We start from the raw sequence: 13,648 nt of genomic DNA, 5'->3' as shown, positions 1-13,648 counted from the left end.
GGCTATTACACTGAGGAATATCAGCTTTCACAACGGAATCTGTCCTTTCTGCTCTGTAACTCCACAATGGCAGCTTCTACAATTCAGTTCTTCACTGCACTGAGCCTGAACCCTGCACACCCTTCCCACCAGACCAATATACCCATGGAAGCTGCTGTATGGTTTTCCAGTAGGCACACATTTAAATTTAAGACTGAAATAATACATGTGATCAATACTGCAGCAGTACTAGGAACATCTTGGTCTTGACTGCAGAAATTTTCTTCTCAATGGCTGGTGAGGGGTTCTGTTTTGGATTTGTGCTGAACAACGGAATGGTGATATAGAGATGTTTTTGTTTGTTGAGTAGGGCTTACACAGAACCAAGGCCTTCTCTGCTTTTCAGGTTGCCATGCTCTTGGGAAGACTGGAGGATGGGAGGAGACACAGCCAGGACAGGTGACCAAAGGGATATTCCAGACCTTATGACATCATGCTCAGTATATAAAGTGGGAGGAAGAAGGAGGAGGAGGAGGAGTGACGTTTTGGGTGATGGCATTTGTTTTCCCAAATAACCATTACACATGATGGGACCCTGCTTTCCTGGAGATGGCTGAACACCCGCCTAACCGTGGTAAAAGTGAATTAATTTCCTTCTTCTGCTTTGCTTGGGTGCACAGCTTTTGCTTTCCCTAGTAATCTGTCTTTATCTCAACCCACGAGTTTTCTATCCTTCATCCTTGCGGTTCTCTCCCCGATCCCGCTGGTGAGCCTGTGTGAGGCTCGGCTGATGTCTGCGGTTACACCACGAGCGTCTCCAAGCGCAATGGATATTTCAGTGCCTGCACGGGGTGCGCCTGAGCAAGGACCGCTGCACTAGTCGGGTTTAGATGCAGCCTGATGGTTTTAAAGACTCGGCTGGGAAGGCTGAGGCCTCAGTAATAAAACAGCAGGCGCTGGGAGACGAAACGTAACGAGCGCCCTTTTGCTCAACCATTGCAATCCTGAGCGCCGGCACCGCCGGCTGCGCGACACCGCTGGGACGGCGCGGCAGCTGCGGTTTACGGCGCTGCCGTAAAGCGCCGCGCCCGGGCGTGATCCCCGCGGGCGCCCTTGGGCGGGAGCGGCCATGAGCGGGAGCGGCGCGAACCGGGCCCTGGAGCTGCTGCGCTCGCTGCCCAGGGTCAGCCTGGCCAACTTAAGGCCCAACCCCGGCTCCAAGAAGCGGGTGAGTGCCTGCAGCCCGCCGGGTGGGCCCTGGCGGCAGGAGCCACGCGCCCCGTCCCGGTGTGGTTTTTCCCCCAGGGTTGTCAGAAGGCCATCATCCTGGCACGGCCAGGAGAGCGGCCTGGCCAGAATAGGCGTGGGAAGGCAGGGGAGGGGATGGCACTGCTGTGTGTGTGTGTGTGTGTTGGCCCGATGCTTGCCCTTTGCGTGCCGCGTGGCCGATGTGTGTGGCCGTCCCCACAGAGAGCTGGCATCGTCACTCAGATGAGTGGTGCTCGCTGAACCTCAGCGCCATTCCAGGGACTGGAAGGGAATAGTAAAAGGTTTTTACCTCCACATGTTTATGGGGTGCAGTAATATGTTTGGAAGTGGAAGGTTAGAAGGCGTACCAAGAAAAGGAATGTGATGCCAGCTAACATTCTTACTATTTCTCGAAAACAAACCTGTGATCTGTCTCCTTATAAAGCGGCAGAGAAATTACGAAAAGAAACCAGGGAGAAACCATTGTGGTATGAGGGGAATATTAGTGAACAGGGAGATGAGGTTCAAAGGCTGAAACCATGGAAACAGAAGGGAACAGCAAGCAGTACTCTCCTAAAAGTCCTGAAGACTCCCTAAAATTACTCAATAGTACAGAATTCAAGTTCAGTTTTGTGCTAGACTCGACCATCCCTGCCACCAAAGAAAGCTGAGTTGTCCCCAGACTGTTTGTGGTGCCAGCCTAAAGCTGTGCTCTGCAAAAGTCATGTTAACTGCTTTTCTATTTTTCCACTTAGTAATGGTCTATAACTTAACTTTTCCTCAAGAGTCAGCATTTTGCTCAGTTGCTTGTATCTCTGAAATCTAATGCTTTAGATTTATTACTAATTAATATAATAATTAAGTAACATTATTACTCTGAAGTAATTGTTTAGTAGTTGTTTAAATGTATCACTGATTGTTTTGAAGGAAAGAAGACGTGGCCGTGGAAGATACGGAGGTAGGAAGTGTGGCCGAGGTCACAAAGGAGAAAGACAAAGAGGGAATCGCCCCCGATTAGGCTTTGAGGGTGGTCAGACTCCATTTTACTTGGCCATACCAAAATACGGGTTTAATGAGGGACATAGGTAAGTTTCTAAACATTTGCTTGGAAATAAATCATTGTCTCCTTTTCTTGATCTTTCTCCTGAAGCAAGAATCTTAATATGCTGAAACAGGCCTAACTGAAAAAGCTTGGCTTCCCAGATTCCTCTCAGGTTGTTAGCTACCTTACCTGAAGAATCTCCCATTTCTTGTAGATTATTCTTTTAATTAATTATTTCCTGTTTTACACATCTGCTTATTTACTCTCTTCTCAAAATCCTTCATGTGTAGCAGGCTACCCTTCCTCTTCCAGCTGAGTGAATTTTTCTTTGAATCTATTCCTTCATTCCTGCTTGATTTTCCTTTTTTCTCATAACCCAGTGAACTGACTGGGAACAGTCCCAGTGACCGGAGTGAGGATGTTGGGCATGGAAGTGTAATCCAAAGCCTTGCTTTGTTGTTTCTCCTCGCTTTATTCACCAGAAACTCTGATCTGCTGCCAGCCCAACAATTCTGCTTCTCTTCATGGTTCTGCCTTTTCAGCCCTCTGACACTGTGGTGTTTGTCTGTCTGTGCCCTGCCTGTTCCATCTAGAGTCCTAAAAAGCTTCTTAATACCAAATGTGCTGGATGAAGCATTAAATCACCTTTCACAATTGTTCTTCTTGGGCATTTTGCCTTGTTTATTACTTCTGTCCTTATTTCACTTCGTACTTGTTTGTGTCATGTCCTTATTCCATCTTTTTAATGTTTAAGGTTATTCTAACATGTCGTTTCTCCAGTCACTGTCCTTACCTGGAGAGATGTATGTCAGCGTCTTCCAAATATCCTTCACTTATATTGATAATCTAAAACTATGAATTAATTTTTTTTATTTGTTTGGGTTTCTTTTAAAGCTGAGTTTGTTTCATCAGATAGCATTTGTGTTACCTGGGTCAGAAACCATTTTGTTGCTTTTTGATCTAGTTTTGCAAACTTCTGTGTCTATAGAATGCTGTTACAGGCAGTAGTAACAAAAGCCTGCTGCACCAAGCAGACAGTTCAGGGATGAAAAGACTAATGTGTATTTGTGAGTTGTTAGACTTGATTTCATGTTTCATTTCCTGATACCACTTCATCAAATAGCTGAGCACTTTATATTTCCATTCTTCATGCATGCAGTAGAACTTACAGACTTGTCCCAGTTGTTAAAGGGTTTCCTCTGAATCTTAATAATTTTGAAATGTGACTCAAATTCTATTTCGAGGTACTATTATTTCCTCCTGTTTGTTAAATTATTGTAAGAGTAAACGAGAAGCGCTTTGAATAGCTGAATGCAGAGTGTAAATCTTACCACAGTCCTGCAAAGGAAAAGCTGCAGAATGCAGACACACATCTTCTTATGTTAATATTGGTCAAAAGTTCATGAATAACCAACAGCAAAAATCCAGCCTCCCATAGTGACAATAAATTATTAGGATCTTGCTATTTTTAGCAGCATATGACAGCATGTGAAAACAAAAAAAGTACTCTGTAGATTCAATGCTGTTTGCAAAATTTCAGTGTCAGGCTATTGTAAATGTTGCTGTGGTCACCACTGTAGGTGCACTCAAGTGATGCTGTTGGGGCAGGGGGGAGCATGCTGAACAAATATCTGCCTGTTTATCTTCAACTCTTCCTTCTGCCTCCACTTCTTGAACTTTCTGTTTATAAGGGGTTGTCTGACAGCACAAATTCTTGTCTTTGTACATGGCTTGGAGTAACAGAGATCAGCTGCTTCCCAGTTCTTGAGCTACCACTCAGAGACTTCCGATAGCAGCTGTCAAACGGATTGTAGGAGGAAGTTTTGGGTATCAGCATAAGTGGTGTGCATAGACAGGAATGGACTCTGTCGTTGGAAAACTGTGCTAGGGATTGGTTTGTACAGTAAAGTTAGAACTTGATTAAAAACAAAAGTAGGTTCTGCTGAAGCCAATGGCTGTTGACAAGAGATTCCAGCTACCTTTTGGGAATGTAAATTAATGCATATTTTCTCAATATTTCTCTTCCTTAATGGTGTTTTGAGGGAGACTACTTTCAGTACTTTCTGAGATGTTTGGTACAGTACTAAAGGATCAGAAAATCTTGTTGTATGTAAGCTGTGCATGTACAGAATTCTGCTGATAGTCTTTGACTAAGTTTGTATGGGAGGAGATGTCTATCAGTGAAGCACCCAAGGTAGATTCAGTTTGAAAATGGTAGTTATTTACAGTCTTGCCAAGAAATGTTGACACTCTAATGTCTTAGTATTTTTTTTTTTTGATTTAGGAGCAGATAAAAACCGTTATATATCAGTTGACCAGTTGCTACTAAAACTCCAGTTTTGTAAATTTCTCTCCTTTTTTTTGGGTTATTTGGGCTTTTTTTGTCTTTCTTTCCCCAGCCTCAGACGTCAGTACCAACCTCTGAGTCTTCAGAGGCTGCAGTACCTGATTGATTTGGGCAGAGTTGACCCCACGCAGCCGATTGACTTAACTCAGCTCACTAATGCCAGAGGTGTGACAGTGCAGCCTCTCAAGCGGGATTACGGTGTCCATCTGGTGGAGGAGGTATGCAGACAACACACTTGCTACTTCAGGTTGTCATTCCCATGGTTTGGAAGCATCTGAGTTTCCCAATTAGTTTGCTGTGGGACTTTTGTGGATCATAAATCCACTAGAGGGCACTGTGTATCAGCAAAAAAAGAAGCAACTTGGGAGGATGTCTTCATACCCAGGGGACTGCAGAAATGAGAGTTAAGGAGTACATAACAAAAGGCTGAAGAAGTACTTTGCAACAGAAAACTAAAATGTACTGAAAAAAATGTATGAATATCTTGGAAATGGTAAGGTTTTCTTTATTCAACCGAAGTGCCTTAGAGCAATTAGATTACCTATCTTGGTGCAGGGAACAGACAATTCATAATATTTTGCAGGATTTAATGTTCCTTACAAGTTTTCAGAGAAGAATAAATGTGTGTCCTAAAATACACATTTTAATGTTACTGTAATGTGTGTTGAAATTTACAGGGTGCTGATATTTTTGCAGCAAAAGTAAATATTGAAGTGCAGAGGGCATCGGAACTAGCAATTGCAGCCATAGAAAAAAATGGAGGCGTAGTAACAACATCGTTCTATGACCCAAGGAGCTTGGGTAAGAACTTCTTTTAATTTCTGCCCTTTTTTTTGGACATGCAAAGATTAAATGATCCAAATCAAAGTTTCCAACACAGTTCTTTGTGGAAAGTCATCAGCTTCTAAAAGCTTTAAAAACAGTTACATGTGTATTTATAGAATCATAGAATACTTTGGGTTGGGAGAGACCTTAAAGATGATCTGGTTCCAGCCCCCAGTAATGAATGATAATGCATCCTCAGTTTTACCTTTTTTAACCATTTAACCTGTTTAATCCTCCCAGTATTAGTAGTTTTATACCAATCAACCAGTTAAGGAAATCTGAATAGCTTTGTAAATAGAGGAACTAAAAATATTGTTTTGCTGAATTTTTGTCTTCTGTTTCCCATGTTTAATAGCACTAAGAAAACTCAGGAAAAAATAGATTTAAAAAACACTTTGGATGTTTATATTTTTAATTTAAAATGCTTTTCCACTTGAAGTGAGGAAGTAAGTTACAGAAGCTCAGAATCACTCCAGTTAAAATGGCTATTGTTTTCAGAACACTTTCACTGAAGAATGAGGCTTTGCTTTGCTTGAGGCTGCATCCTGCCTAACATTCATTCATGCAGTTCTTATTGACAATAAGTCAGCTTTCATGTGTGAATGAAGCTGAAAAGAAGAGGAATAGACATTTTTAGTGTGCAAAATATGTTACCCATGAGTGATACAACTTCTGGGATTTTTTTAATTCCACAAAGTAATAAAAATAATAAGCTTAAAAGGTTCTGGAGTACAATTTGCTAAGATCAGTAAAATTCAAAGAAGAGAGGATACTCCCACAAAAGACTAAATAGGTGCATATGCCATTGATACTTCAGTTAAAATACTTATAGAAGCACTGAAATTGACATTAGTTGGTACACTTTGTAAATAGCTGTGCAAATGCATTGCTTCAAACCTGGAAATAGTAATTTAAATAAGCTTAGTTATGGTTATCTTTCCCAAGTAGGCATTCTAAATGTATTAGAAGTAGCAACTCCTCCAGACTGACACTATAAATACCAGTTAAAACAGAGTTGTTTGCATGGTTAAGTGAAACTTGCAAACCACTATCTCATTCTGATCAAGAATACTCTTGATGGTCGATTTTTTGCTTGGTACTTTTTAATGTGAACGTAGTAATTAATTTAGTACAAAATAAGAAGGTGTCATTTAATGTCTTCAAATCTATGTTATGAAGTGTAGTCACTAATCTTCTCTCATGTTTGCCCACAGAAATTTTATGCAAGCCGGTAGTATTTTTCCTGCGTGGCAAACCGATCCCAAAGCGAATGCTCCCACCTGAAGACCTCGTCCGTTACTACACAGATCCCAGGAGTCGGGGCTACCTGGCAGATCCATCTAAGGTTGCAGAAGCCAGGCTGGAACTTGCTAAGAAATATGGCTATGTCTTACCAGACATAACTAAGGATGAACTTTTTAAAATGCTAAGTGCACGCAAGGATCCTAGACAGATATTTTTTGGTCTTGCTCCAGGATGGATCGTAAACCTGGCAGACAAGAAAATTCTAAAACCAACTGATGAGAGTCTGTTGAAATACTACAGCTCATGAGTTCAGGACTGGACACAACTGCAGGTGTACAGGAAACATCTGGGTATGAAATAATGGATAGAAGTGGTGTGTGTTTGTTTGTTTTTGAGACTCCTGTTATACTAGAGAAAATGTTTTTTCTTCATGTAATCTTCTGGTGTACCTCTCAGCTTTTTTATTGTCATAATAGAGTGTATCAGAAGTCTTAATATTTGAAAACAATGTCAAATCTGACATAAAGTGTGGGTCTGGGCACTTTCTCTTCCAATGGTTTGCCAGTTATTTTTTCAGACAAAATTGTTGCATTTGTTTCATAGGATAATTCCGAAGAGTCATTTGACCTAATAATTAGTTTATATTTCCCCCCTCAATTTAAAATTGGAAACATGACTGTACAAAACTAAAATTAGTTTTACAGTCATATTGCATAAAATTTTAAGTTCTAGAAAATGTATCTTGGATACCTCTAAGAGTTATTTTTGGTTGGGGAAAAATAAAAAGAACTAGAAATGAAAAAGTACTAACGATTGCAATAACCTCTTCAATTCCATAGCTATGTTTTGGATGTTGCCATTGCCATCAATAGCACTAGAGCTTGAGAGATCTTCATTTTTCTATTTTTTCATATGCAATTGGGGAAGACAGAGTGTGCAGTTTAAAACAACTTTCTATCTAAATTTGAGGCTGGGAGGAGAAGATAGCTGTCTTAATTCAATGGCTTTTATTATTCAAACAGAATTTAAAACTTGTCCTGACACAAATGTAATCTTACTAATAAAAATGCATACCAGAATCCAGAGTCAATTAATGGCAGTGACAGCAGATTATGAAGGATGGGATGTGATGGACAAAGTACACAGTTAGAATTCAGTTTTCAGCTGATCACAGATTGCATGTGTGACAGTGGACAAATGAATTTAAATGTTGTGGAAAGATATGAACAAATTGTATTTATGGGAAATAGCGTTTTAATCACACAAACTTGATTAAATCTTGAAGAATATTTTCATCTAAGGTTTGTTTTATCAGTCTCTCCAGAATACTGCATTATTACTATACAAGAGTATTGTAGGTTTTGTGTGGAAGCTTAGTATTGGGCATTTGAGACAGTGAAGCAGACAGTAAAGAGGGATGAGAGGGGAGACCAAGATAATGTATCAGAATGTGCTCTGACTGCTCTGAAGTTAATAATCTGCTTCATAATTATGTGGTTTAATGGAAGCTGAATGTGGCTTTAAAATAGTCCTAATTTGATTGTAAGAATGCGGGAAATGGTCCAGGAGACCAGAACACAAGAAGTCATCTTGCTTTCCAATTTTCACGTACCTTTGGAAATGCTACTTAGAGTTTCCTGTAGCTGCCAAACCATCCCATCTTGTAGGGAAAGTCCTCTGTGTGCTAGAATCTCCTCTTTCTCTTGTATGGCATCTGTATTTTGCTGCTATACCTCAGTGGGGGAGGATTTAAGAAAAACCTTCTTTTTCTTTCAGACAATAAAACAAAAGCGGATGAATTTTTGTTGGTGTTCGTCAACCAGCCCAGATTTTTCCTTCACTCAACAACCTGCCTTACTATGACCATCTGTAATCACATAACAAAATAAAAGAAGTCTTCTCATTCTAATTAAATAATCTGAAATCAAGAGATTAAGAATAGAAGTCATTAAATTTTGACGATTTACTCTTCAACTTGTATTGTTCCTTGTTAATATGTGTTAAATGCTATCAGTAATGGTTATGCCCCTTACTTGGGTCTTAAGTATAGGTGAAACATAGCAAAACAGCAATATAAAATTGGACTATGAATAGCAGGAATTTTGTTTTAGTGGCATTAACATTAATATTTTATACGGTGCCCAACACTTTTTTGGCACATTAAGAATAATACTGTGTGCCAAAAAAAGTACAGTTGGTGTTAACTTGAATGTGAAGTAAATAACTTTCTCACTTTAGATGTATCCTGTTCTGCATCCTGATGATTGTTGGTTTGGAACCTTAAATGACAAGCAATACTTTCTGCTTTTTCTTTTTTTTAAAGTTTTTGTTATTACAATAACTTTACAATAACAATATTACTACTGCCTCCATTTGGGAAGGAGTTGGAGAGGGAGGGAAGAGTATTTATTGCCTTCCCTTATTTGTGCCATAATGTTTCTGTTTTTATGAATCAATTCACAATTGTATTTTGTGGAGGTGGTGGTACTCAACAGGAAAGCTACTTAACTGGAAGTGAAGAAGGAAGTTAGTCATATTAGTGAAGACCAGAAGACAAAAGTGTTTATGTATCATTGTGTATTTTGGGGAGGAGAAGAAGGGGGAAGGCAAGTTTGTTTCCATTTCTGCTCTTTGTATTAAAATGAACAAATTGCTCTCAGCAATTTTTTTTCTAAATCAACTTCTTTGATACACACACGCATGCACACGCTGGTTTCTGTAGGTTTCTAAATGGCTTTCAGGTGAAAGGGTAACTTGGATAAAATGATAACAGTGAAAGAAAGAATGAAAACAGGAAACAGATGTCTGGTGACGTCGAGGGATTGGATAGCACTTATTCAGTGAACGATGTCTTACTCACAAGGCAGCTGTATCCTGGCTCTGATGCTACAACACTACAAATACCTTGGAGCCAAAACAGCCACGTTCCACAAAATCCGGTCATTCTACTTCTTAAAGGTGATCTTTTATCATCTTATAGTTAGAGAGGGAAAAAAAGGGCTATATGTTCCTTTATTTAAAATATGCAATGCTTGTCTTTTTTTCTCACTTCTGTTAACAGTATCCAGTATTTTGTATCAGTTGTTTGAATTTTTATTTACTAGTGCAAAAAGTCACAAGGCTATAGAGGATTTCCTGTTCATTTTATCTCATCAGGAACACAAGTCTCCTAGCAACCAAATACACAATTATCAAAAGCACAAGTGAGTTATTGACAAGGTTTCTAATAAATCCATTATAAAGCGTCTGAAAGGACTGTTGTTTACATGTCAGGCTTACTGGTGCAAGACTTAAGTCAATGCTGGCACCTAAAGCCATTCTCATTACTTAGGTACATGATTTAGGACCATAAATGCATGTTTATAAGATAAAGGATTGTCTTGGTTATCTTGTGTTGAGAGTGGTTTTGCATGTGCCATAGCAAGAAGTACCCAATCTGCTGTAGGTGGAAAAGTATTAGAGGGTAACTGAGGAAAAGGGACTTTTATTTGTGTCACAAAATGCTGAAAGCCATGTCAATTTTTATCGCCAACATCAAACTTCTGAGTGATTACTTGATAAAACTGATTACAGATGTGAGACTGCTGTCTAAATAAAGGTCTGTAAACAAGTACATACCTTGTTTCATATTGTGATAATTAGAAATCACCTGTTCCTAGGAACAGATTCTACTGACTGCAGCCACTCAATGCTATACTTACAAGTAGCTGACTGCAGACTCAAAATGAAGTGGATTAAACTTCTCACGCATACAACGGTGATAACCTGGCTTCATTATACTTTATATAGAATTTGTGTTTAACAGTCAAAAGCTAACTGTACAATCCACTGAGTTCCAAAAATGAATAAATTAAATCAGTGGTCCTGATCTGAATCTTCACTGGCAGTGTTCCAGCATTGTTTTGATATAGAAGCATAATTGATGTTAGTCCTCCAGGAAGTCATATAAAAGTGATCAATTATGAAGAGAGCTTCTCATTACTATTTTATTATTTTATGCTATTATTTCTATTTTCTGTTATTTTCTATATTAAAACGTCAAATGCTAATGCAAAACTAATTTTGCACTAACACAAGTTCTACAAGGAATCAGAAATTGTTGCACAGGTCCCTTATTTTAAATATTTAACTGTTCTATTTATGTATATCTAAAACAAGAAAGATGCTGTGTATATGCAAAATGTTCAGTTTAATATTCTATATGCAGCTTTATCTCGATTTTCTGAAAATGTGATCAGCCAGGAATAGTTTCATGTAACTCACACCCTGAACTTCAGTTTAAGGTTATGGTTTAGTCTATGAGAAGAGGTCCAAATGTGACAGGGTTCTTGCCCATTAGAGGGAAATGATGATCTTTTTAATCTCCTTTATCTCCCACTGAGGTGACTTATCTTTGTCTTCTGTAGCAGAAATATATTGTCTAAAGAAGTATGGTTTCTCAGTGAAGCTATCCTCAGATGTATTGTGTCTCCTGTGCTGAATATTCCCTCTGAAGCATCCGCATCTTCCCAAGGTCTCTTCTCACCTTTCCCGTTGTAGCGGTGGGAACTGCAGGACTCAATCATTCTCACAGTGTCATCCTGTCTGGCCCACTCTGGGTTTGAAAATCTGGTTGTTTTATGTGCCTCTGGAGCAGGAAAAGTGTTGATCATTCCTGCATCTGTTTATGGGGGGGGGGGGGGGGGGGGTTGGCCTGAGTTTCCTGGACTGGTGTTGCTTTTGTTTTTAAAAATGTCAACAGCAATGTTGTTTACTTGTTAACCTTGTGGATTCCAAGCCACATGCCAAGCGACTTGGAGGGCCCTTTGAGCAATGGATTTGGTGTTTATCAGTCAATGAACACTCCTAGAAGAGTGCCTGTGCACTTACCTCAGAATTGCACTCACTAGATACCAGTAAGAAAGGATAGGCAATTTTGCATTCGATGGACCAATGCCCAGATCTGTCTCTCCTTACACTTTTCTTCAGCCTCTGTAAGATTCATTCTGTCTCATGGTATCATTGTCCTGTCTGGGGTTTAGTCTATAAATATGGAAAGATTAGTCCATATTTAGCTTGAAAATCTGCCATTTTTTATTCCTTGGGCAGGTAATGATAGCTAGAAGCTTGTGGAGATAGAGCGGGCCTATGAAAAGTAAGTTGATGTGGAAATTTATAGTAAACTAGTTCTCTAGGGGTTTTTGTGATGCTGGTGTAGTTTGCTCCCTGTGCAGAGTACCTTAAATTAAGAAAATAAATTCACTTGATATCTTGCAAGGGAGATGCATTTTTAGTTGAATGAAGCTGTGGTTCAGTGCTTCAAAAACTGGAATCCGAGTTCCGTATGAAGTTATTGTAGTGAGGTGTTGTGTTAATTTCAAAATTAATGCAGGTCTAAATTTACATTTCCCCCATGTAAACGGTGCTTCAAACTCCTCTCATAGGAATCTCGGTGCTTTTGTGGTAATGTGATTGATACAGTTGGTATCTAGAGCCTAGAGAAAAGTCATCTTCAGCTTGGAGCAGACATCCAAGCAGTTTAGTGACACTCTAGATTCCACTGACTGTGACGGGAGTTGTAACATAGCACTCTTGTACACACCCAAAACTTCAGCATCTGGAGCTGAATCCTGCTATTTGTTTTCTCTGACCCAAGGTTGAAGTTAATGGTCAGAATTTCTCCATAGGATCAGCGTATCCCCAGTGTGTGTTGCTTAGCTTGCCATTGAAAGAACTTGTGAAACCTAATGTATGAATATGTATGTATGTATGTAATGAATACTAGGTTGTATTTGTCTTGGAAAATAAGCATGTTTTTAAAATTATTTAGTGAAAAAAAGCAGTCTAGGGGATATATTGCTGCCACAAGAGGTGAGATGCTAACAATCAGTGTTATTTTAAAACTATTGGAGACAGTAGCTTCTCCAGGATACAGAGATTGGTGACATCCCCAACTGGCAGCCTCTGACTTTCAAGGTGGATGACTCCCAGTTCTCAGCCCTGCACTGATAGTTCCACTCAAAATTTGTCTGCCTGCCTTCTTTGACCCTTGTGTAATACATGCTGATGTTTGTTCTAGTTCTAATGTATATGTTTATAAGCGAAGCACAGAAATGAAACTCACCTCCATTTGCAAAATCAAAAATGGGAGATCAGGATGGGGCCTCTCTTGAGGTGTCTGCTTTACAAGTGCTGCTTGTAATGGCTAGAGAAGGTGACCGAGGTGCTTAAAAACAGATGTCTCACTGCTATCTGAGAAGATTCATGCAGTGTGTCTCATAGGGTACACCCTACAGTTACTGTGATGGCTTGTGATGTTCATATAAAGCGCAGATTTGGTATTTATCTGCTTGGGTTTTGTGCACAGGCAATCATTTATCCCCTCTTTTTCTTTTTTAATTTTTCCTTTTTTTTTTTTTTTCTTGGCAAGACCATTGTGCTTGTTGCAGCAGGCAGTCTGAGTATGGACCATGTACTAGGCTTGAAACTGTTCCAGACAAAATATTATTCTACTGGTTTTATGTTGGACTTGGATGATGTGATGTTGCTCCTGCCCTGGCTTCTAGGCAAAATGTCTGAGCTAATTGTGACTTTGTTGTTATTGTTGTTTTTGGAAGGCTCCAGCCCTTCCAAGTTCATCATTAAGGACAGGTGTTTACTGTGGGATGATCAGGAAATTAATTACTATAGTGAGGATGTGATTGTGTAGTAAAATTCTACCTGTGTGAGTTTTTCTGCATTCTTTTGTGTGTCTCTAGGGGATCGAAGCACTGGGGTGCTCTGATTTTGTGTTTGATGTGGGAAAGCTTATCTGTCCATTAAGAGAACCTAAGAAGAAAAAGGGAGGTAAAAACCTGTCAAGTAATTTTTGCTGCATCTTGTGAAAACTGCATGTTGTTCCAATTCCAGTTGTTGTTCTTGACTGGGCTGGATGGCTTTGCTTATGGTGTATTGGGAAACTGCAGTGGCAGCAGACCATGGGC

General features: G+C 39.6%; 1 protein-coding gene across 2 annotated transcripts; it reads left to right on the top strand.

Moving 5' to 3' along the window:
- The first annotated feature begins 1,064 nt into the window (after window positions 1–1,064).
- MRPL15 (mitochondrial ribosomal protein L15) lies at window positions 1,065–10,301 on the top strand. Of its 2 annotated transcripts, XM_014256431.2 has the most exons (6): window positions 1,065–1,207; window positions 2,155–2,312; window positions 4,669–4,834; window positions 5,294–5,417; window positions 6,656–7,036; window positions 8,463–10,301. In XM_014256431.2, exons 1-5 carry the CDS (start codon window positions 1,109–1,111, stop codon window positions 6,991–6,993), a joined length of 885 nt encoding a protein of 294 aa, XP_014111906.1. In that variant the 5' UTR covers window positions 1,065–1,108; the 3' UTR covers window positions 6,994–7,036; window positions 8,463–10,301. The 2 variants fall into 2 exon arrangements, with proteins under 2 accessions (XP_014111906.1, XP_005517213.1); XM_005517156.3 differs by having other exon boundaries at window positions 6,656–10,301.
- Window positions 10,302–13,648: the final 3,347 nt, after the last annotated feature.

Source organism: Pseudopodoces humilis, chromosome 1, assembly GCF_049639895.1.
Source record: "Pseudopodoces humilis isolate 2021_Gansu_Grassland_sample_001 chromosome 1, ASM4963989v1, whole genome shotgun sequence".
Classification (NCBI taxonomy): Eukaryota; Metazoa; Chordata; class Aves; order Passeriformes; family Paridae; genus Pseudopodoces; species Pseudopodoces humilis.
This window is presented reverse-complemented; position numbering and strand designations above follow the sequence as displayed.

Coding starts and splice junctions, on each gene's coding strand:
- MRPL15 (XM_014256431.2), top strand. CDS start 1,109: ATGAGCGGGAGCGGCGCGAACCGGGCCCTGGAGCTGCTGCGCTCGCTG. Junction 1,208..2,154: donor ACCCCGGCTCCAAGAAGCGG/GTGAGTGCCTGC, acceptor ATTGTTTTGAAG/GAAAGAAGACGTGGCCGTGG. Junction 4,835..5,293: donor GTGTCCATCTGGTGGAGGAG/GTATGCAGACAA, acceptor TGAAATTTACAG/GGTGCTGATATTTTTGCAGC.